General features: G+C 39.0%; 1 protein-coding gene across 6 annotated transcripts in view; it reads left to right on the plus strand.

Moving 5' to 3' along the window:
• NCKAP5 (NCK associated protein 5) overlaps positions 1–24,686 on the plus strand; it is a 223,919-nt gene that overhangs the window by 151,854 nt on the left and 47,379 nt on the right. For 3 of the 6 annotated variants that reach the window (XR_012581905.1, XM_074547930.1, XM_074547933.1), the window contains exons 9-13: positions 9,231–9,335; positions 12,741–12,929; positions 13,399–17,243; positions 17,943–18,120; positions 22,186–22,264. Coding sequence is in view for 5 of the 6 variants with exons in the window: in XM_074547930.1 (XP_074404031.1) it covers positions 9,231–9,335; positions 12,741–12,929; positions 13,399–17,243; positions 17,943–18,120; positions 22,186–22,264 (4,396 nt within the window). In the remaining variant the exon portion in view is untranslated. The remainder of the gene's footprint in view (positions 1–9,230; positions 9,336–12,740; positions 12,930–13,398; positions 17,244–17,942; positions 18,121–22,185; positions 22,265–24,686) is intronic. The other 3 variants (XM_074547932.1, XM_074547934.1, XM_074547935.1) reach the window with 3 other exon arrangements.

The raw sequence follows: 24,686 nt of genomic DNA on the forward strand, positions 1-24,686 counted from the left end.
ATTCCAGAAGGGTACAGCCAAGGTTTGAGCTGCTTGTTGGGATCATCAGGTCTCCAGGGTTGTGCTGGGTCCTATATAAGGCCTGTGATTTTGGTGTTATCAGCATAGACATTGAAGAACTTGAAGTGCCGTCTGGAGGTCTTGTCAGATTTGGGACTTCCAAGAGTGAAATACTGTCACAGACATGTTTTATTAAAAATCCTTTCTTTAAGATTTTTCCTCCTGAGAAGCTGAGAGGCCTCAGGAACAAAATGTAAACAATGATTATCTGCTGCTGTGGAATGCAACAGGTGCATCTGGGATTGGCCCCTGTTGGATGTTTCTAATTAATGGCCAATCACAATCAGCTGGCTTGGACTCTCTGTCTGAGACACAAACCTTTGTAATCATTCTTTCTTTTTCTATTCTTAGCTAGCCTTCTGATGAAATCCTTTCTTCTATTATTTTAGTATAGTTTTAATATAATTTATATCATAAAATAATAAATCAAGCTTTCTGAAACATGGAGTCAGATCCTCATCTCTTCCCTCATCCTCAGACCCCTGTGAACACTGTCACAAAATCCCACTGGAAATGCACATTTATGACCATCTAGAAGCTTTATTTCTGAAAAGCAGTAGAAGTTTGGGAAGCCTATGGGGTAATTCCTGTCCTGGCAGAAATTCTTTTCATTTCAGTAGGAGAAGTGAAGCCAATCATTCCTACCAGCTGGGAATCTACCCACTTATTCTTTCTAAATCATACTTTTAACTAAGTGCTTTGAGGAAAAGAAATAAAATCAAGTACCTTGTATCCAGGTATTCAAGAAAAGAGTCTCTTCTTATTAGAAATTATTCTGTCAGAGACAAAAACAATGCATTAGAGTTGGAGAGAAAATAAGTATGTAAAAGGTTTAAACTAACAATAAAAGTAGTTCTTGCAACTCTCCTCCTACTTTTAAACTCCTTTCAATCCACATGACATTTCAGCAGTATTACACACACAAAAAAAAAAAGAAAAAAAAGGAGGGTGGAGGAATGAAATAACTTTTTAATGCATAATACTGAGGCAAGGAAAATATAACTTGTTCAACATTAACCTTGACAAATTTGTGCTCTTGTCATTTAAATGAATGAACCTTTCCAGTGCCTAGATTGCTGGACCTTGGAAAACAGCAGTGAGGAAGGATTGTAAAAACAATGCCCATCTCTTTTAAGTTTGGGTTTGTTTTTTTGAGTAAATGACTGATTTCAGTGAAATCCAAATAAGGATGAATCTGCTCACTTGAATCCCCCATTCGCAGCCAATGAACTTCCCTGTGAAACAGAGCTTGCCCTCCTGGCTTGCCAGGTATTGATCTAAACCATCTTCCTGAGCCTTCTCTCTCTCCTTTTCCTCCTACAGGCAAAAGGTTAGTGTTAGATAATAGTATTAATTTTCCAGACATCTGCACATGTTTTAATAGCCTTTAGAAGGTTTGAAATGGTTTCTGTTTGACCACCACAGGGCTAAAATGCCATTAAGGCTTAGATTGTAGCAATACATAACAATCATAGCCCTGTAGTTCAACCTGGCAATAAAAAAGCTAATTTATTTTATCGGAGATTTAAATTAATGTGATGAACTCCTCTCTCAACAGGAGCTGTAACACCACTCTCACTAAAAATACCATGTCCCTGCATCTTTTCAAAACCAGATAAAACACTTGTGACAAACCTTGTGTATGTATTGTGTGTGCTATTTTGGAGTGTTTGCACGTGTGTCCATATAAAACTCCTACTGTTCCTGAGACCATTTCAATTTTTCTGTCATATCTTCATTCTCTTTTCTTCTGTCATCTGGCTCGTAGGCTCAGGAAGAAGAAAGTGATTAATAAGGCAGTCTCCTGTGTTAGCATTGGGGTTTGTTTAACACCTTGAGAACTGGAATTTCCTTGTGGACAGAAATTATTGCTGCTTAGATAAATTCAGTTGAAAATAGTGTTTAAAACAGACCTATGCATTTCACTAGGACATTTTTTGAAAATCTGTGAAAGAAAAAGACTTCAGACAGTTATCATTTCCAGCTTTATGCCAGAGGAAAGCTTCAGCTTATCCCATTATGGAGTGATAAAGCAGCATCTGATGGCAGCAGCTTCTGTGATAAAATGATCATGGCAGCACTGAGAACGAATCTAATAAGGGAATTGATCTGTAGATTACAATTCTGGTACAGCCAACATTGATCAACATAAATGTCAATAAGAAAATCTCACTGAGGTCTGCCTAATTCCTTTAGATTATTTTGGGGCATAGTCAGAAACTGAATGTGAAAATGGATTTTAAACTGTAGGAATTACAAAAGGCAATGACCAATGTTATGTTGTGCCTGGAATATCACTGGCTGTCATTGTATGAAATGCTGAAATTAGTGAGTATCTTTTAATCATAAAAGGATTGATAAAGCAATAACTGTTGCAAAAGTGAGCCTTTTCTCCTGTGTTTTTATATTAAAGCATTTCTTAAATACAGTGAAATAATAAAAAACTAGCCCACCTTTTTACTGCTGAAGCAGAGGTAGCATGTGTAGGACATGCCAGAAAAGATTAATGGTATAGTTCTTCACTGTTGCAGGAATTCAGTATTAAGTTGTTTCCAAGTATAAAGTATAAATTCAGTATAATGTTGTTCTTTCTGGCAACGCTGAAGTGTTAAAAACAAAATGGTTTTGTTTGTGGACAGTGTAACAGCAGCAGGTGTCAGGATGTGCAGAATGTGCCCTTCACTCTTTGGTGCTGCCATAATTCACAGCACCTACGTGGTGCTGGCCCTCATTTAGCACAGTGGAACTGACACACTGAGCAGTGCTAGATCAATGGGATGACATTTAGAAAAATAAGAGACAAAATACAAATATGTACTTAATAAAAGGCTCCTCTCCAGCACATCACTATTGTCACAGCACGGCTGTTTCACCATACTCCAAGGAGTCTTCCATTTGCAAGCTTGTTGAGAACATTTTTTCATTAATTATTCACGTTCTGAGTAGCTGATTACTGGGTCATTGATGTAAACTGTTGACTTTACAGTAATTACAAACCACAGGGAACTTTATACATGCATTTTCCTAAGAAATTAAATTAGCTCATTTTCATATTACTGCAATATTTACAGACTCCTACCATAGTGCTATTAAAATGAGAAAAGCACTTTGGAATCTCAGAGCTTGAAAACACCGATAGACATATAAAATTAAAAATGGGATCAGAGGGGATTACTTTGTGTCTTTCAATGTAACTTTTATTTAAAGCAGTTTATAAAAATTAATAAAACTAAGGATTCAGAACAGCAGTAATTTTAGCCTTACATTAATGTTGTCAACTCTCTGAAGAATACAGAGAGATTATGCTATTGGTATTTGTACATCAAATGCCTGCTTAATACTTCCCAATTTATACCCTGGAATATAAATTTCCTGTCTTTGGAGTTACTTTGGGTCTAATTCACTGAGTTTTGCCATCTCTGGATCTCTCAATAGTAATAGAGAGCTGCAAGCTTGGAAACTCTGCAAACAAATCAAACTTTGTTTTACTTTCTGTGCTGGAATTGCCTTGTTAGCAGGATTTTCTGATGTTGTTTTAGCACCCTAATCTTCCATACAAATGTTTCTAGTATCATATCCTTGTACTTTGTCTTGGATGTTGCCTTAGTCTCAATAAACTCACCCAGAGGATTTGCCAGCAAACTGAGAAACCCCTCTTAATTCTGGAGTTGGATTTAAAGTCTAGCATCTTCTGTAAGGGCTTTTTAGAAAAGTGTGCCTAGTAGGGGGGAAAAACAACAAAAACAGATGGAAAACACCAAATTAAAACTTCCATGGAAGTATTTTTATTAGATTAATGGAAAATTTAGATCCACACACTTGAAATTTAAGGGCTAGCTAAAAACTTCTTTTTTTTTTTTTTTTCAATTTTGTACTAAGAACTCATTTAGCTTACTGAAATGCATTTTAAAGTTAATCCTTTAATATTCACTTATGTACAGCACATCCTCCTATCACCACTGAGCAATACTGCACTTTTGTGATTGTTTCCCGTATTTTAAAGAGCTGAGGGTAGGATCAATAAAAGTCTCCAACTTTAAGAGTTATCCTGGGGCTCATTTACTGTGTGTTAACCCTTTCCTCCCACCAAAAATACCCTGTAGCAACGCTGTATAATAACCCTGTAGAGAAATAGAAAAGCTAGCTGAATGTGGTGCATTGGCTTTAAAATCAGAAGTGGGATGTTCCTGCCTGTGCAGAGCTTTATTGGAGGTCTAAGTGATGAACATCTAATTACTTTGTATAAGGGAGGAGCATTTTAAATAGTCAAAGAGTGTTAGGTTTTCGCTCCAGTTTTAGCCTCAGTCCTGTAAATGGTTAAACATGGCCCAACATTAAGACAAAGAGTAATTTTCTTAGAATTGTGGGCTGGTTTGTGTTTGAAGTGACCTAAAAGCTCATCCCTTTCCAACCTCCCTGCCATGGACAAGGATACCATTCACTAGACCTGGTTTTCATTTACTAAACAGTGTTTTCCATGAAATTCTGCTTATAGGAAGTGAATAGTAGGAAACAATTCTGAATTTTCTACTAAATAGATATCTTCCAGAGCTGAAAATATTTATCATACTTTTGGTTTTGTGATACCAATTTTATACAATAACACATCAGGCATTTCTGTGTGTACACAGAGTGTTGTTGCAAATGTATTTCCTGTGTTGGTGATTATTAGAATTTAAAAATTGGAAGCATCTTCTTGCAGCTTTCACTTTTGCTTCATATTTGGCTGGTTTTTGTTGACAACCACATGTTCTACTCTCTTTAGAAGGCAGAATTTCCATAGGTGAAAAGAATGTATATTCCAAAATCTTATTTGTCTAAAGGAAAAGTTGATTTCTGCTTTTGGAGATTTTATTATTTTTTGCTTAACTATACCTAATTTTCTCCTTAATTCCAGAGTATTTAGTGGATGAGAAGGTCACACTTTGTTTTTTGAACAGTGCATGTTCTACTGTAGGTAACTTTTGGTGGGATAGGTGAAGGATGTTCTCATCTCCAGCTGAACCTCCCCTCTGAAATGTATCCAAGGACTACAAAAATCAATATTTTGTTTAATGAAAGATTATGCTTTTACCAAACTAATAATATATAAATATTTTTGCCTAATAATATTTTTTCCTTCTGAGGCCTAGTGCCCTTATGGTGCAATGGAAATGGGAAGGTTTTCCCTGCCAGCCCAATTTCAGTGGTTGGGTTAGAGGGAAGCAGGCCAGAATGTGCCTGCTCAGGTTTGTGATGCCCTGAAAAACAGCAAAGACAGGAGAGGGCCACATGCACCAAACAAACATTTACAGCTCTGGCATGAAGCAGCAGGATGAAAATGTCTCCCCGGTATCTAGAGAGAGAATTTTGTGAATGATAGACTTTGGCTCATGTGAGAGAAGCAAAGCCAATTGATTTAATAGCAATTAACTCATCCAATATTGGAGAGCTGTGTACTCTTTGGCATAATTCATTGAAAATTGTTCTGGCAATGCTGCAGACCATTAGATGTTTAAAAAGGAGATGGGAGCTGATAGATATTCTGCAGAGACAGAGTCAGGAGGCACAGTGGTTAGGGGAGTCTCTGTAATATTGCCTTGTGCCAGCAGGTAGTAGCTTTCTTTTATCTTCCTAGAAAGTCTTAATAAGAATGCTGCTGGGGGAGGGGAGCTGGCCTGCTGGCTGATGGATTGGTTATCTGCCTGCCAGATAATTGTATTTCCTATTGCACTTGATGGAATAGGTTTCCACCTAAATTATCAATTACTTTGTTTTTATTTTTCATGTGGGTTACAGGAGTTAATCTTGGTATTGAACCACAAAGGGCACTGCCTTTTCTGCATCATCTCACAGGTGAAGGAGGAGCTTTGCTGCTGTTGGGCACAGGCACCTGCAGAGAAGCCCCCTCTGTTCTGCCTTGGCCTCTCAGCACCCCCTTTCTGGAGAGACATGGGTCCAGTCAAGCTAAGATGTAACAAAGATTTTACTCCATACCTGCCCTGTAGTACTCATTACAGAGTAATTTCCAAGAAAGTTGGCCCATTCCATGCTGCATTCAGTTCCATGTGGATTTTCAGGTCTGCAGCCCAGTGATCCTGATGCTTTTCTGTTTCCAGAAGGGTCCAGGCACTGCCCAGCACCTCTAGTATTGCTCATTTCCCCCTTATCATTGTATAGGGCACCAACAAACGGGGCAGATAGCTTGGATTGATGATTATAACTCCTCAGTTTCATAGTGAAGTATTCATTTAAACTGATGTGAAGGCATTCTGTGCAGTGGCTGCCTCTTGTTGCATTGTGTCACGATAGCATCAGCAGTGATTCTAATACTGTACAATTTTCAAGGCAGCAGTAACTCCTTGATCTAGTTATGCCGTCTGAAAATACCCATAAAGGACACAGTACATTTTATGTATCTGAGAAGAAATCAGAATCAAGATACATAGTTAGCACAATCCGTTACTTGATTTTGAATGCATCATTAATGAGTTTTTTTAACAAATGCTAGGGTTTTTCCCCATTCTTTAATTAGACAATGGAGAAGGGAAAAGAAAAATAAATGAAAGAGAAACCTTTTTTCTTAGGCTTTTCTTTTGTAATTGGATGACTTGCTTCAGTGCTGTGTGATTATATTTAATTAATGACCTCAAACTTTATTATGCTGTTTGTTAATGCTAGTCATTGTTCTGGCCACCTCTGTTAGTTTATTTGCATATGTGTGGGGAGGACTATTCCCAATGTGATGATCTCATTTGATACAGAAATATAATCACATTATACATCTCGAGAACACACTTTCCTTCCTTGTTAATCATTTCAATCTGCTGATTTGCCTTTGGTACTACAGTTTTAGAGAGTCACTGAGTTCAACAGCGGCAAAAGTGACTCAAACACAGTGAGACCCCTGTGCAGGGTCACACTGAGCTGCTGAGGAGGGACCCCAGAACCCTGAGCTGTTTCCAGCTGGGCTGTCATTGATCACTGATCAAAAATTATCTCTGATTTCTGCCTGTTCTGACTGATTTCTGTTCTTATGTCTGACACAGATTCTGTATTCTGTAAGTAACAGTAAATTTCCTTGGATGATGTTGTAACAGAATATTTTGTTTCCCTTGTTGAGATGTTTATAGGTTCCCATTTAAGTAATAAAATGGGAAAGTGGAAAAATGGGAAGGCAGTATTACAATTGTAAAATTCCTTTAGCACTATTTCTAAAATCCTTTTTTTTCTGGGAAAACACATTTTCACCTATAAATGTTCATCCATCTCAGCTGTCCCCAGTCATCATCTGACTATTGTAACTTCCACTAAAATATCTCAGGTGACTGGTTTCCCTGGAGAAGGTAATTAATTTGTCTGTAAACCATTTGTTCATTGCACTAGTGACTCTTGGTTCTGAAAACCGTGGGATTCTCTGGTGGCTCAGTGATGCACTTGGAATTATTGTCAAGAGGAACAAATTGTACAAAGTCAGTGAATCTGTGACTTTGGGCAGGCATTTTACCTGGAGTTTAAATCTTTAACAACCACCTGACAGTAATACTAGTGGTAGAACTTTGAAAGGTGCACACTGAATAATCAGGCATCACTGATGTTAAAAACACATAGCCTGGATGTAGTTAATGTTTATAATGAAAAGTATCTTGGATACTGAGTGCTTGCAGCATTTTATTTAATCTATTCAACAATATACTGGATAATACATATTTATACAGAATATTGATCATTGAAAATATTTTCCATAATCTCTCTGCAACAGACAATACCTCCTTAATAAACCTGGATGAATAAGTAACTCTTGGGAAATGACTCCAAATTCATAATTAGAAATTTTTAAAAAATTTTTCCTAGATTGTCTGGAATAGAAGCCTGAAGCAGAGCATGCAGATAACAGAGGCTGTGGGAATGGCTGCCTGCTTTGTTCTCTGGCAGATTAATTTCTGCAGTGGGTACCCAGAGAGCAGGCTGGGGAGCAGCTGGGTGTAGATACTGTGTGACTTGCATTTCAGGGCCCTGCACAGAGCTACTGCTACACTGTGGAGGTTCTTCTGCCTTCAGATTCTTTTTCCCTCTGTGGCCAGTCTTTTTGGATGGACAGGGTGATGGGTGATTTCACAGAGCCTCCACAAATCCCCATGGTTTGCATCCCTCCCAGAGTCCTCTGGCAAAGCACCTAACAGAGTCTGCACCATTTGTTCCTCCAAGCTGAGGGGGTAAATGTGGTCTCTTAGGTTGCAAGCTTGAAGAATTAATGGGAAAGTGAAAAGAGCCTGATCCAAAGTCCTTATTTCTTGGGTTTTATTTTTTTAGTCCATTTGCATTGATTTCAATGGACCCTGAGTCAGATCCCTGCTGCCTGTTACACGGTGTGCTGGCCCAGGACTAACAAGACTGCAGATATTTTTTCTTTTTATGGGATTGTCTGAGGCATTCACATAAATCATGGATTTTATTGAAACTGCAATTAAACCAAACCAGGCTTAATGCAGACTGAAAGCCCTAGAATTAGTGTACAGGTGGACATGGGGGGAAAGGCACAAACTCAGCCATCCTGCCAAGCAAAACTGAGAAAAACTGTGTATATAATCCAACAGCATGTGAATATTAATGCACAAAATCCTCTGAGTCCCCAGTTCCCTGATGCAATTATTTTCTATTCACATTAATTGTTCCTAACAGATGACATTAATGACTTTGAGTTAAAATGTGTGCAGAGGAGGCCTTCAGCAGATCAATGCTGGTTAAAAATAGGGTCACTTTTGCAATCATTCACCCAAGGTGTAACAGCTCGTAAATAAAACAACATTAACATGTTGATTGATTTATGCATGTTAATTTTTTAGTTCATTTTTATGCTTTTTTCATGAAACCTGTCAAACTCTGTGGATAATGGTGGGGCTCGTGCTCATTTGTTATTGTTGTGTGTGAAGTAATGATAAGTTGCAAAGCAGTGACTAGAAGGAAAAGTAGAGTTTGTTTTGGATGAAGGATGATCTGTCCTCCAGACAGGAAGTCTTGGACAAAGTAAGCACAAAGAGCAACATTTCAAATTAGAACAAATCCGCTTTTACCTCAGGCTCTTCATTTCCCTTGAAATTTAACAGCAGAGTTTGAAATTTTAAAAATGCTGATCTGCTGAATGTCTGACAAATGCTTTTGCTTTTTCTCCTTCTCTTCTGCCCCCCCAGAAACTCCACTCACGCATCTTGGACCTCTCATCTGGGGATTTGCTTTCAGAGGTGGAACGGAACCGAGGCCTGGTGCAAGCCCCAAGTGCTGATGCTCAGATGCTCGTGAGTGTTTGTGCTGCCCTTGCTCACCTCACCTGGAACCTCCTTTTCTCCTCTGCAGCCTGGTGTCAGGGAAGAGCCATAAAGCTGATCTCTGAATTGGAACACTGTCGAGGCAGATAACAATGCTTTTACTTCCTTCTCTTCTCTGAAATTCAATATTGTGTCCTCGGTTGATATAGTGAGCAGATAGTGTCACCGTGTGCAAAAAAAGAGTAAATCTTAGCAATGTCCCCCATACACCTCTTTGGGTATTGATTACATCTCAGAATCTCTGAGAAATGGTCAAGGAGCTTTTTATTAAAGCCCGTGCCCCGTATTATTCATCCCACTTTTATGATATATTATGTATGAACTTGTAAAAATTCATGGGCTCTGCATTTTTATTTTTTTTTCAGATGGAGTGAGCTTTGTGCTTATTTGGCAAAACGTTCACCAGCGTGGCTTTCATGTTTCATTGTCAAAGAGAAAAGTAGCTTAAAAAACAAAAATCACATACAGGGAAACAAAGAGTACAAGAACAGAACATTGAATCTGCTTGTGCCTTTGATCTTGAAGTATAGTAGTGTCAACAAAAATGTAATCTCCCTTGTAATACCTACTTTAATGAAAAGGCATTGTTTCAAAGGTTCACAAAAATGCTAACAACATTTTGCATTATATTTAATTAAGCCTTCAGGTTAAGTTGCTCTAATATAGTTTTGTGTCTTTAATGGTCTGATTATTTCAATTTTCTTTGATTTCTAGTGAAAATTACATTTTTAAACTGTAATACTACATTCAAGCCTTTTTACTCTAATTTCATTAAAGGTAATGACTAAAAAGTCATGATTACAAAAATTAAAATTTCACCATGTCAGTTAATAGACCCATATGCAAGTTAAATGTATTTAATTAATGCATCATAAACATGCTATTCAAAGTACTTTCTTGAATAATTTAGAGAACAAAGGCAAATTGAAGGGGAAAACTCCACTCTCTTAAGTGATCTGAATGCAATCTAGAAATTGAGTGGATACCCTACTTCATAATCTGTAGTGACATGACATTTTTTGCACATTTTCTCCTCTCTTGAAGATGATTGCAGTAATATACTGTTCTTTTGCTTTGCTTGGATAGCTCCATTTTTTCCCATTGCTGAAACAGTAGGACCAAATGCCTTTCTCCTCTCTTAGGTGCAAAGGAAATAAAGTGAGGGGTTGGAGAGGCTCTCAGATGAGCTGAAGATGGCAGGAAGGCAATCCTTGTCACTGTGCTGTGATCTCTTTCCTCCTGCAGGAGAGGATTTGCAGGCATCCTTCCCTTGGATGCTGTGATGGCTGGGACACAGCCCAGTCAGTATAAAGGGCAGAATTCCACATGATGTGTTTTCCCAGGGCCAAAGTGCAGAGGAACAGCCAGAACAAGCAGCTGCTGCCCTTGGCCTCTGTGCAGTCCCCATCCCCAGGAGTGACACTGCCACAGCTGAGGAGGCTGAGGGCAGGAGATCTCCCAGGGGAACCACAATGTCAGAAACACAGACTCATCTGTCTCAACAAAACAGCAAAATCCACTTCAGAGCCAGAAACACAGGCATCAGCCTGCCTGTGGTGCTGAAAGAAGTATTCTTCCCAGAGCCACTGGATTTAAAAGCTGCTCCTCCTGCATCCATTTGACTTCCTAGGAGAACATGTACCAGTAATTCCCAGAGGTGAAATGTGCTCTTGGTGCCTCTAAATGATTTTCCCATTCCTAGGTTTTGCCTGTGATGAAGAATAATGATTTGCCCTGTAGTTAGGTTTGTCAAAACCTGAACATTATGATGTCAGCTGAGCCATGAACAGCTGTACTGATGAACTCCTCAGCAGTAAAAATTCTGCTCTCTCCCATTCAGCTGAAAAAAGGTTCAACCCCAGTGGTAATAAATGGGAGGAGCATGGGGGAATAAATGGAAGAAATAAGAAGAAGGCCAACAAACATGTCAGTGCCTGAGAACTGAGTGTTGTTCCAAACATTTCCATGAAGAAGCTGAGTCTAGGGCATACACAGCCTTGATAATTTTTTTTATGGATTCAATAACTTTAGATTTCTTGTTTCTTCCTAAGTGTAAATTCTTCATTTAAGAAAAATTATTTTTAAGTATATCTACATACAAAATCAATAAATATTGTTTCAGTTTGCCTTAATGAAATCCAAGGATAAGTTTTATGAAACCGAGGCACAGAATCATAGATTCACTTTGGATGGAAAAGACCTTTATGCTTAAGATCATCAAATCCAACCTTCACCCACCACTGGGTGGAAAGGTTCCCTTGGGATCAATCCCACCACTAAACCATGTCTCCAGGTGCCACAGCTACACAGCTTTTAAATCCCTCCAGGGATGGTGACTCAACCACTTCCCTGCTCCATTGCTTGACAACTCTTTTAGCGAAGGAATTTTTCCTAATATCCAATCTCAACGTCCCCAAAGGCTGTTTCCTCCTGTTCTATCAGTTTCTGCTTGGGAGAAGAGACTGACCCCCACCTCATTACAACCTCTTTTCATGTAGTCATGTCTGGTGTTCCTGGTAATTAAAATGATGTCTGATTCTGTGAGGAAACTGGAGAATAGTGCAAGCACTTAACACTAAAGAAGCTCCAACGCTGTTAGGCTCAAGAATATTAGTTTGAAAACAAATTAAAGGCATCCTAGCTACTCCAACAGAGGTTTAATATTTTACCTAAAGTGCTATCTACTCTTCATTACTCTCTTCCTCAAAGCTGGCACTTAGTCACAGTCAGCTGAAATTGCATTTGGAAAGGGGCGATAACTACACAAGTACTAAAGGCAGCCATAAAGTGTCAATAAATTGCATAAGCAAGAGGCTTCAGCTGTCTGCGAGCGACACGAAGATGGATTGTCCTACGTCAGAGAGTTTCTTAGACAAAGCTTTGAACTAGATAGGAAACCAAAATTAGACTGTAATGGAGAGATTCCATTCTCAGTGGACATTCTGCTCAGGATACTAAATTAATTTACCTTGTCCAGGCTGTGCAGCCTCATCTGTTACATTGTGGGGCTATAATGCAGTTGTCAAGATGTACTTGTATTCTTATAACTTTGTTTTCTGTATCTTACCAGCGCACGCTGCTTATGTATGAAGCATAATTCAAATAGACTCAGAATAATCTTTACAATAAGAAGACCAGAATACTAGCCCAAGAACAAAGAAGAAAACACTGAGCATTGTGGATTTTTTCCCCCTGACAAATGAAACTGTTAGCAATTTTAAATTTATTTCTCTGTATTAAGTTCACCAGATGCTAAATTGCATGAGAGTAAGGCAGAAGCAGCTAACTTGCTTTTTCTTTGCCATTCTTAATCAAGGGGAAGTTAAATAATCGTTTTCTCCCCATAAGATATTTCAATTTCTTCTCCTATTTTAGGAATGCCAGCAGAATGTGAAATCCAGCATACCTGTCTTGAAATGCCAGAGTCAATTAAATATGACAGGCTCTAGCCGCCTGTATCCTCGAAGCAGCTGCAGCAGCAGTGAACTCTCCCTCTCAAGTGCTTGCAGTGAATATTCCAGTGGTTCCTCCTACACTTGGAATGATGGAAAGACAAGCAAAAGGGTAAATCAAATTCATTTTCTTCATGTTTTAGTTTAAGTTAATCTGAAACAAGATTAATTGAAAAGCTGCCTGTTTCAGAAGTTTTTTTACTTTCCTCTCACTTTTATATTGAAAGCGGTTGTCACTAAACTACCTATTACCACCCTTTTTAATTTTTTGAGTGATTCCTTTATCACTCCAGCTTACTTACAGTCTCCTCATTTGTTCAGACATTTATCCTGCCTTTCATATTCCAAACTGCTCTTCTTTTTTATCTTAATCCTTCCATTCATATTGTTCTTCCTACAGGTTTGTAATGCACAGCAGCCTTCACACCATTGTAAAATCCTTTATTAAAAAAGAACTTTGCTTTAAATAGAAAAGAATATAATGCAATGCCCTTATGCAACTCCTCTATCTCTTTACCAAAATGGTAACACTTTTATTGACAGCACTTATAACACAAGTGATTTTTATTTTCTTTTGACAGTCATCCGTGAGATGGGATAAAAGAATAAGCATTGGTTCTTCGCTCCCAAGCAACCTCTCAAGTCCTGCAGATGATCTACCTCCAACTCGAATCAAGGAAACCCATATCTTACAAGGGCTGAAAAAATTGCAGGAGCAAAAAATATTACTTGAACCACCTTCAGTAATATCAAAATGGGGCTACAAAGATTGCATGAACTCCAACGAAGGAATATATTCCCCCGGAATTAAGTGTGGAGGCCATAACGAACAGACTCACTGTAAGCCAATGGAAATGGGAAGTGTTTGCATTGAACACAACAAAACTTTCTCCTATGATTCAGATTCCCATGATGATGCAGATGATGACTCTTCATCCTTACTGTTGCTGCAGGAAGTTCCAAGCAAAGACTGCCGGACCTATTGTAACAAATTAACTCATAGCGTTTCTGACAGTCTCTTTGACTGGGATCCTAACAGGAAACATTTGCCAGAAAGAAGTTCATTTTTTGATTCAAAGGAAAGACCTGAGAAATTGACTAGTTTTGTCAGTGGATTTCAGGCAGAAGCAAAATCATGCACCAGAGCAAAGCTGCCTGAGTTACAGTTAAATCAAAGCCATTCTAATATAGGCTGGAAGGACTTTAATTTTCAGCTTTCAGACACTGATGACAATGAAGTCTTGGATGAATTGCATATAGAAAGCAGTGATGAGAAAAGTCCCTCAGATTTATTAGCAACTCCCTTTCCTGAGAAGTATACAAAGACTTCTGACTTGCTCAAAGTCACAGAGAATTCTCAGTTTTTATCTACTGACAAAGAAGAGAACCAGATACCTGGTCACCCAGACATCAGGCCCAAGCCATGTAATTTCATTAAACAACAGAAGGTTATAAAGAAGACCTCTTCTGAAGAGTGCATTATGGTAATATATGATGCTAAGGATGGTGAGCCTATTGAATTCAGCTCACATCAAACTGGAGTTGTCACTGTAACAAGAAATGAGATTTCAATCAACCAGCCACAAACTATGTCCAGTGCAGAATACACTGAACTTATACCTCAGGGAAGAACTGATATGCAGCCAGGACCCAGTGCTAGAAACTACACTGTTTCAGAAAGACAGGAAGATGAAACTGGGAAAAATACTCTTGAAGATAATACAGGGAATAAAAATACAGCTGTCCCCATGACCTGTGGTGAATCTTCACACTGTGGGAGGGTGACACAGCAAAATGCTTCACGACAGAAACTAGTGAAGCCAGTGTATGATGCATCATACAAGGTCAATTCAAGCTCCACTGTGCATGCAGGAATCAATCAAAAGCCAAATGTCACTAAAATACCCAGCAGAGGTAAATTTTCTCCCCAAAAAACTCTGATGTCTGAGAGTGGGGAGGCACCTGTAGCTCTGTCAGTGGGCCCCACAGCCCTTGAGAAGTCACCTGCTCTGCCACCTGTAAAGCTGTCAAGATTCAAAAAGGCTCAAAGCCCTCCTCGTCATTTTGATTCAAAAGTTGAATTTCAGGTTCCAAAGCCCCCTGCCCATGCCCTGCCTGACTTGAAACATCCTGGCAGAGCAGATGGGGCAAAGTATCCAAAGAGTCAGAGTCCAGCATCACCACTGTTGCCTCAGCACCTTATAGAGCCCAGTAGCTACGGGGAACCTCCAACCAGAGACTTTCATTGTGATTTAGCTGCTGTAGAAGCTCGGTCTCCATCCCCACCCCTTCCTCCAGGCAGGTCAACATCCCTGTTGATTCGGCCCAATTATGCTAATTCTCCACCTCTAGCAGTAAAGTTAGGAGGAGCTGGTCCCACTGAAACAGCAAAAAATGTACTGAAATCATCTCCATTAAAGGGGACTGTGAACTCTGGCTTTCATAATCAATCTGGTCATGAAATGCAAGCAAAAAATGTATCTTCTGGGGCCAAAATTGAATTATCTTACCTTCAAGAAAATGCAGAAGGAATTATGCAAAATAAATGCACATCTCAGCAATCCCACAGTGCACGCCAAGGACTTTCCAAAGTTTCCACAAAGCAAGTCTGCCCAAAAAGCCCTAATCAGGTGGGTCTCCACAGGAATCGTGAGTATTCCAGCACAGATTTTCAAACAGCCAGGTCCTTTTCTCTAGGCTGTCCATCACTGGAAAAAACTTCTTCACAAGACACATATTCCAGAAAAAACAATATTTCCAGTGACAGCGGGTTGGATCAGCTACAAAAGATGACAAACATCCTCCCCACAGCTCCTCAGTGTCACACAATGAGCACAAGTGAGCCTCTGCTGTCTCAGGTAAACAATTTCCCGTCAACGCCGCTTCACGCCGGCGATGCCACGCACGCCTCTCAAAACTCTAATGAGAGAGGAGTGAAAACCCGTCTCCCTGTAGGACTGAAATTATTTGTCAAATCTCCCCAGCTTCTCCGCAAGAGCTCTACTGTTCCAGGGAAGCAGGAAAAAGACAGCATAAATGCAGCTTCCAAAAGTAATGGGAGCTCCAGTAAGTACAAGCAAAGCGAGTCTGTGTGTGTAAACACCAAAGGTGCAATGGATGTGGAATTAAAGGACGCCAGATGTGATGCTGAAGTAAAAAATAATTGTGCTGTGGGACTTAGTATGGATACAGCATCAGCTCATTCTCATGAAAGCTGCAACTTGGTGGTGGACAGAGGAGATGGATTAGAAAACAAATTAGTTAAGAGGTCTGTTTCTTCTGGCAGCAAGTCGCACTTGAAGCCGGCGCTGGGCATGAACGGAGCGAAGGCTCGCAGTCAGAGTTTCAGCATCCACACAGGGGAGAAGCCACCTGCCCCTGGGGCTGAGGGGCTTGGCAAAGTACGGACTCAGATCATTACAAACACTTCTGACAGAGGGAATTCTCTAACGAGGCAGAGCTCGGCTGTGGAAGGGCTTCAGATCAAGGCTGCTCTTGGCACAGCAGTGACACCAGAGGCTGTTTTGTATACTGGAAAACCCACAGAAAGTTCCTGTCCTAGACAAGGCTCTCTTGGAAATATGAGCAGTTGCAATAGCCAGCATGGAAGCCCAAGCAAATTGCCCTTCAGACCATCTCAAAGAGTAGACCAGTTTCCCAGCACTTCAAAATGTGATGGAAGCAAACCATTTTCTCAGAAAGATGCACGCAGTCTATCTGTGCAGAGTGAGAAAAGCACTGAAAGCTTTAAGCATGAAGATCTAGGTAAGAAAAGTGTTCTGTCAGCAGAACTGGAGTTAGAAGCCTCGGCTACTGTATCTTCCAAACAAATGTTGTCCTTCCAAAGCTTTGATGGAGTAAAGTGTCCCCATAAACTGGAAGCAACAAGGTCACGAAGACAGCAAATGTCTTTAAAATTAGCAGAAACCTCTGAGAAGGTAAATGATCTTTTGAGTTCTCCATCTCTGCAACCTACCATAGAGGAGAAAGTCATGTTATGCATTCAAGAAAATGTGCAAAAGGGACAGGGACAAACCAAATCCCCCACGGTGGAGACTAAGCAAAAGACTGGTCCTTCTATAGCCAGTTGGTTTGGCTTCAGAAAGAGCAAGCTCCCAGCACTGAGTAGCAGGAAAACTGATGTTCCTAAAACTAAGGTGGAAAAAAAGGACACAAAAGTTTCAGGATTTGGAATTAAGCAGGCAAAATTAGAGAGAAGAAAAGAAAAGAAGAAAACCGAGCAGCACTGTGAAATAGAAAATCAGATTAACAGGAAAGCTGACAATGGTGACTTTTTAGCCATGGAGAGCAGAATTGTGAAGCCTTCCCAAGACTCTCCTGGTGAGATTGAGTGTGAACAAGTTAGAGGTTCTACCACAGCTGCCTACTCACCAAAAGACAGCTTCATGAGGGAGCTTTTAAACAGGTAAAACTCCAGAACACATTTTGGGATGTGTTGATGTCCATGTAGCTTTACAGATGCCCAGATGTGAAGTTCAATATATGTTTTTTTTGTGCTAAGAAGGCACAGTAGCAAACAGTGGGTGTAGAATTTGGACTTTATTCTCTACAGAAAAAAAAAAAAAAGGCATTAACAATGAGATGGTAATTTTGTTCATGTTACTTTAACCAAGCCATTGGTCTTTGAAATTAAAGATAGGCGAGTTACATCCAAGCTGATAATTCAAATTATTCCAGAAATCAAGAATCTAGGCAGATGGTGTGTAAATATAGAGGGTAATTAGGTACATGTTTTAATGTATTCCATCTTCCTGTACTGTAACCAGAAAACACATATTTGGTAACTTGTCAGAATTAATTACCTTTCCAGCTCTCACAACCTTTGGTCACAGAAGAACTTAGCAATGGGTATATTCTGTTTTCACGTTTGCCCCGCAGCAGTCCCAAATATAATATAAATCATCACATGTGAAAGGCTAAATTGATATACTACCTGAAATTGCAAGTGACAGGTTTGATCAAGGCTAGTTAGAAACATTTATCACTCAAAGGTCTAGAGACAGAAAGATACAGAGAGGTTACTTTAAACATTAAAGGAATGGGAAAGTGGAGTGATTGAAGAAGGGCAATGCAATTTATCAGAGGAATCACTCTCTACCTGCAGAGTTGATAAGAAAGCAGCTCAGCAGACAGAAAGTGGATCAAATAATGTTTCCTACAGGAGTGTGTCGAAGGGCAGCTCCCAGGGCTCCTCTCTTCATGGCAACTCTATCAGCTCTCAAGGAATCCACAGGAAAAACAGCAACACAAAAGCTGATATGGAAATGCAGAATCAGACCCTGGTAAGTGCTTCAGTACATGAAAACATTATTACCTTCTTTTTAACTTCTGGATGTGTTTCTTATTGCCATTGCAGGCAAGCAGGATAATAACTGTTTATATATAAGATAGAAGGATATTGTGTAGCTAGAGGATTGTGAGTTAATACAAAAGTTGGCAGCTTGGCTATAGGCCACATTATACAGATAATCATGAAGATTCTACTGCTTCTGCTGGCAATTCAATTCCTGAGAAGATACATGCACAATGATGCCATAATCATACTGTAGTGGAGTGAAATGATAGGACTATTTTTTTTATTTTATTTTTAACTCTTTCCCTTAAAAATGCATGCCAGTACTGGACATTACAGAGGTCATTAAGCCTAAAAAGTACACTGCTGATGTGGAAAAGGCAAATTATTTGACCACATTTGGGAATATTTATCATTTAAGAGGGAATGTTCAAAAGCAAAAACATACATTGGACATGCATCTCACTTTGTGCCATTAAAAATCTCCCTGCTCACAGCTTGTAGTCAGTTTTATACTGCAGTAAGGTGCTAACTGTACCTGATAATTTAATTTACTCACAGAGAAGGAATATTGTAACATAGAAGAAAAATGACCCTGTTTTCTGTTAGCTGCTGGAGTCTGGTTCTGGACTAACTTTGCTGCACTGAGAAGTGTTCACACAGAGTCCAGGACTGTAACCTAAAATCAAGCTGAAGGGGTGTCCTTCCTGGTGAAGCTTCTTTTAATTAACCTTAGAATTTAATGAGCAATGCCTTGCCTAGCAAGGACCTTCCCTGTTATGTGTTAAAATCCAGCACAAGGAGAGCAGAAATGCTTTAACCCTATAGCATTTTTTCCTCATCCCTGAGATAGCTGCCTTGTCCTTATTATTATGATTATTATTAATCATAACCACAATTTTAACAAACAGCCTGGAAAATTGTGCCACATATAATACTTGCTCTGAAGCTGCTCCTTTTGTTGTTCTGATAGAAATGAGGTGCTGAAGTGCAGCACACACAACTGGGGGAATCTGAAATAAAAATTCTCTGGGAACATTACAAAAAGCTTTGTAATGGGAAATGAAAAATCTCCTAGCTTAGGGCTAATGTTGAGATGCTTGAGGTCAAGGCATTCCATACATAGTTTCAAGACATTCCATACATAGTTTCAAATTCAGGCAATTTTTTTTTTTTTTTTTTTTTTTTACTTTAATACAGACGTCTTTGCTGAGAACACCTGCAAGGTCATTTTTTTAAACTTACAGGGAACATATGCAAAATGAATGTGTTTGAAAACTTTCCTCCTGACTCCTCTGGTATCATCTCTTCTTTGAAAATGTAGATGTCTCCTGCATTATAAAACCACAAATTATAAGCATATCTAAGGCTGTCCTTGTAGTGTCACTGAAAGGAAAGAATGAAAGTCTGGAAATGTGCAATATGCAGGAAATTCAATCCAACTGATCTAGAACTCAGATAGCAGAGCAGAGCCCCTTATCAGAGCCACTCAGTTTAACTATGCCCCATTTAATATGGTCCTGACAGCTTTCTTCACTGTACAGAAGTACAAAAACTCTACACATTGCTGCTACAATTTCATTCTAACTTACTATTTTCTAATGCTGCAATAATTTGCTGTGCTTTATGTCTGTCATTTTGTGAAGTCTTTCTAAATGCTGCAATAATAGTCTTTGAAGTATATCTTAAAGAAACACACTTCATTTTGTGAAGGAACTACAAAGATTGTTCTTAATGTACATAAATAATGGAGAAATGCTAATTATACTATTTAGTTTTTAAGGACATGTTAGTCATGGTGAAAAGGCCTTACTTCTACTACACCACACACTCTTTTGTTACAAAGTATTTTTGTGTGGTTTCTGAAGATTAAGTTACATTTATATGTTTCTTTTTTTTTTTTACTTTCATATTGTGTTTTCTGTGGCACTTAATTCCTGAAAGAAATATCTAGTGCCAAGAGACTGATGACATCCAGAATAACAAGATTTTAAATGTGCTTACAGTTATTAATGCTAACTTATGAAAGAGACATACCTTAAGATTCCTCAATATGTGGTATTTCATCTTGTCCTCCAAACTTCTAAAAGAAAAGCAATGCAAAGTCTTTAAATTCAAAGTTCATGAATCTTATTACTATCATTTCCAGTTATTCTTTGGTGTCTGCTCACTTTGAAGCAGATTGCAAAGGGCTGGGAGATAGCTGCGACTGAAAACAGACACATGCAGTAGAATGGCCTGTTGTGCTTTTTTTTTTTCCCCTCATAAAAAGACAAAATTAATGCTTTTGGAGAAAACAGCATAAATCTTTTTAAAAGCCCTAAACCAGGAAGATTTTTTTCTTTTCTGAACAATGCAAAGTGCACTCAGTCATATGGTTCAGTGCAGAAGCTGCTGTATTTCCAAACTGCTTATCAGATATATACTGCTGCTTTAAATCCTGGCCAGAACAGTTTCTAACATTAATTTTCTAGCACAATATTTTCCTTTAAAAGCTATTTAATTTTTGATGATTAAATCACTTTTCTTATGACGTGCCAGGTAAAGGCTTGAGGCACTATTACACCGTAACATATGCACCAATTACCTCTGATTTCTGTTCATGCAAAGGATGTTATTGCTGGACTGGCTCTGGATTTATGGAAAAAGCAGTGTTCCACCCATGGTGGCCTTGTGCATTCACCTTCAGAGGGACACACTTCCCGTTAGTGTTCATCAAAAAAGCACTTTGCTCTAAAGGCCAGCCAGCAGAAATACATAACACTTCAGCCTACACCAAGGATATTCCATGTTCTCCAGCACTTTTTCATGTCCTTGGCTGGAGCTTAAGGTGAGATACAATCATTTTTGTGCTGCGCTGCTTCATTTCATCTTTGTGATTTTATTGCAGCCCCGTGTGATTTAGAACAGCCACGGGTTTCACTTTGTGAGGTGGAAATGTGGCACCAAACCCAAGGCACCAGGAGTTTTGTGTGGCACTCTGTGTGCTCAGGCTGTGTGTTTGGGGAACACCCAGGGATCTATCCCAATATTGTGAAATGTCACAAATGTCTCCTCATTTTCCACAGCCTGAAGAAAGGCATTTAATAAGAAAGAAAAGATGTAATCAAATGCCTGGGATTAAGAAATGATAAATGCATTTTTAAAAATCTGGAGAGCAAGTCTTTGGTGTTATACTTGGGCTGCTCACAAGGGGTCAACAGGGCTGCTTGTGAAACCCAGCCAGCAGGATTTACACTGTGATCAAAGATATGTCATGCAAATGATGATAAATTCCAGTGGTTTAGATCACAAAACGTGCTCTTGTTATGGTGAGCGTGCTGTAAGCAGTTTAAAACAGCACAGAGTGATTAGCAAATAATTTAAGATCCCTGAGATATTGAAAGCAATTTTTTTCTGTGGTGCTGCCTTTCCTCCTGTCATCACCATGGAAGTATCTTTATTCCTGTTTGATTTATGGAGCATGGCAGAAAAATATGTCCTTGAAACTGAATGGTGGCCACTGATGGCACATGATGGAGGGAAGGGGATTTCACTGTGTGCTAGGGAGGGACTCAGATTATCTGTACACCTGGGAAACAGGAGTGCACAATGGCAGGGCAAGGATACATCTTGGAAAAAACCCATAATATCTGAGGGGTTTGAATAACACAAACTTGAATACCACACACAGCTCTTAGAGTGCACTGTGTTCTTAAATGAATTTTTTCTCCCTGTCTAGCTAATAAATGCTTTTAAACAGAGGTGGAAATAAAAATGCCAAAGTTCAGTATTTGCAAAATGAACTAAAGAGATACCACACCATAATTAGATTTTCTTTTGAAGAAGTGCATCTTCCAAGGGTATTTTTCATTGCTGCATATTGTGATTTTGAATGAAATTAAAGTTGTTATCATCAGACATCATTCATAGACTAAGACAGGTTATATATTCCACTCTTAGCTGCCATGTAACTTTACTCTGATTTATTTCTGCAAAACATTCTGTAGTTGTCATGAAGCAACATAAACAGAGTCACAGATGTTCTTCACTTTTGTTGTTGCACTGTGTACAGGCTAAAGTAGTCACAGAAAACCTGCAAGAAGAAGAGGAGGACACCATGACAAGGACTACATGTCAGAGTCATGTGATAGGTACAGAATTATATTTTACACTGGATTTTATTGCTATTAGTTCTTGCAAAAAGACATGTTTAATTCTCATTATTTTGTTTGTTTGCCCCCTTATGTCAGCTTTAGCCTTCATTTAGCTCCTAAATAGCCAGATTTCATCAAATGCATGAGATGAGTGCACACCATTACAACTGTGGGTCAATGCAATGTTTGATTGGAGGGCCTTGGGTTATGAAAGATCATTTCAGCCTCCAAGAACAGTGGGTTACACCCAGTGGCTTAACATAAGGACTGTTGTGCATGGCACTTTCAGTGGGAATAATACTGACATACTGTAACTCTCTCATCTGGCCTTGAACTAGTAAAATTCAGAATAAATGTAAATAGCAGAATAATTGCTGAGATAAACTAAACCACAAGGAACAGCAAACAGGTGTCTGTTCAAAAGACCTTAAAGCTGTTATTGAAAATGAAGTTGCCTTTAAAGCTATTATTGCAAATAAAGTTGCCTTTGCTGTGGAAGGGCAGCACCATCCACCCTGCCTCGTGACTGGCACATAGTAATTTTTAATTTTACTACATGTAAAATATCTAATAGGTGATGGAGGACAGAACAGAGGTCTGAGGTTTGTATTAGAGCAGTGTGTCACCAATATAAAGAACTGGCTGAGCAAGGAAAATTCACCTTTAGCAAGTTCCCTTTGCAGATAGTGGCTGCAGTAAAAAAAATTTCATTAAAAAGTTGAAATCTGATTCCATTTTTTCCTGCCAGAATCTCTTTCATTTCACTGGTACTGCCAACCCAGCAAGTCCAAGCAGAGGTATCATGTCAAAACACATTTCTTTTGGGGGCAGTAGGAAAATGTTTGCATGCTTCATTGACTTGTACAGCCCAAATTCAGACAAATAAACTCTGGCTGTGTTACCTGAAGGAAAAATCCCTAAACTCTTCCCTCTCTGAGAACTCAGCCATCACCTGGCTCCATGACAACAGCTGAATAACAAGAACTTTGTACAGTGTAAGACTCTGAGGGCATTCTGTCAGTGGTAGGCGCTAGCAGAAATTCACAAACAGGAATTCATGCCTCTCATGCTGTACGTAAAGGATTTCTTTTGTGTTACCAGAAATTGTTCAGCAGAGAATACCTCACCTAAGATTGCTCAAAATTATGTTTCCTCATACTGAAATAATTACTTTGCCTCCATAGCAAAAATTCTCAAAGCTTTTACTTTAAATTATGTGAAAAGTTTTAATGTTTACTCTAGATACTGGAAAAAAAAAAACCAAAAAACAAAAAAAAAAAAACAACTATTTGCAGAGTTTTGGTTTTTTTTTTTGTAAAAATACTCCAGAATATCCTTGTTGTTCATCAGTGTAATTGGTGATTGTTGTGGCTGAGGTCTAGTTGGTATATTTTGATATTTTATTTGTTATTGCATCCTGTAATAGATAGTTCTGGTGGCTTTTGAGAGTATTAATATTTTGCTCCTCCCACAGGCACCAAATCCAAGTCTCTGACAGGACATAGTGGTTATGGAGCAGGTTGTCAGATGCTTTTAAAATTCCTTGATGGAGGTTCTGGCATTTTTCTGATGCAAAAGTTTTCACAGAAAGATATTGATTTTTCCCCCTGCTGAAACTCTATGCAGCCACAGCTTCTCTCACTAATCTGTTCCATGGCCTCACCACCCTTATAACTAAACAATTTCTTTCTAATTCCTAAATCCACTCTCCATCAGCTTAAGGCCATTTCCCCAGGAAACAAAGTTTGCTGTGGGTATTTTAATGCATTTATGCTACTGGGTTTTATGAAAACAGAGCTGAATGGAAGGTAGAAAAGCTATCATTAAGCATAGAAAATGTTTTTTATGCAGCAGGAAAAGCATGTGTTTGTGTAGCTGTCACTAAAGTAACTAAACCGACAGCAGTCCTGCCCAGTTAACCAATAAACAAGGTACTAATATCATGCTCTAGGGAGGTGCCATGTGAGACAATTCTGGTTCAGCACCTTCTAACAGTGAGATACTCCTGGGTATGAATCACAAAATGTGTAAAATACCAGTTGCTAGGCTTTTAATTGTCAGTTGCTGATCTAAAACCATTGAAGTATTATGCTGGCTCTTCAGATTTGCTCAGCTGAAAGAAAGCAACAATGCCCAGTTACATACAAATTCCCTCCTCATGTACTTGTACTTATTCCCTCCTCACATACTTATATCTCATGAACGCATGATCATTTCCATATGAAGCAGTCATTATATTGTGCTATGTTGTTCTTCAAAATATATTTTGGAAGTTTTTTTAAAATGTGTTACACCCTGGATGCCTTTGCTGTGGTGTCAGTGAGCAAGCAGAGACCCCCATAGGCAGCAGACCCCAGGACCCCTGAGGATCCTTTTGAAGCCCAGTCATCCTCAGAGCTCTTCCCTCAAGCCCTTTGCA

Source organism: Zonotrichia albicollis, chromosome 10 (assembly GCF_047830755.1).
Source record: "Zonotrichia albicollis isolate bZonAlb1 chromosome 10, bZonAlb1.hap1, whole genome shotgun sequence".
In the NCBI taxonomy this organism is placed as follows: Eukaryota; Metazoa; Chordata; class Aves; order Passeriformes; family Passerellidae; genus Zonotrichia; species Zonotrichia albicollis.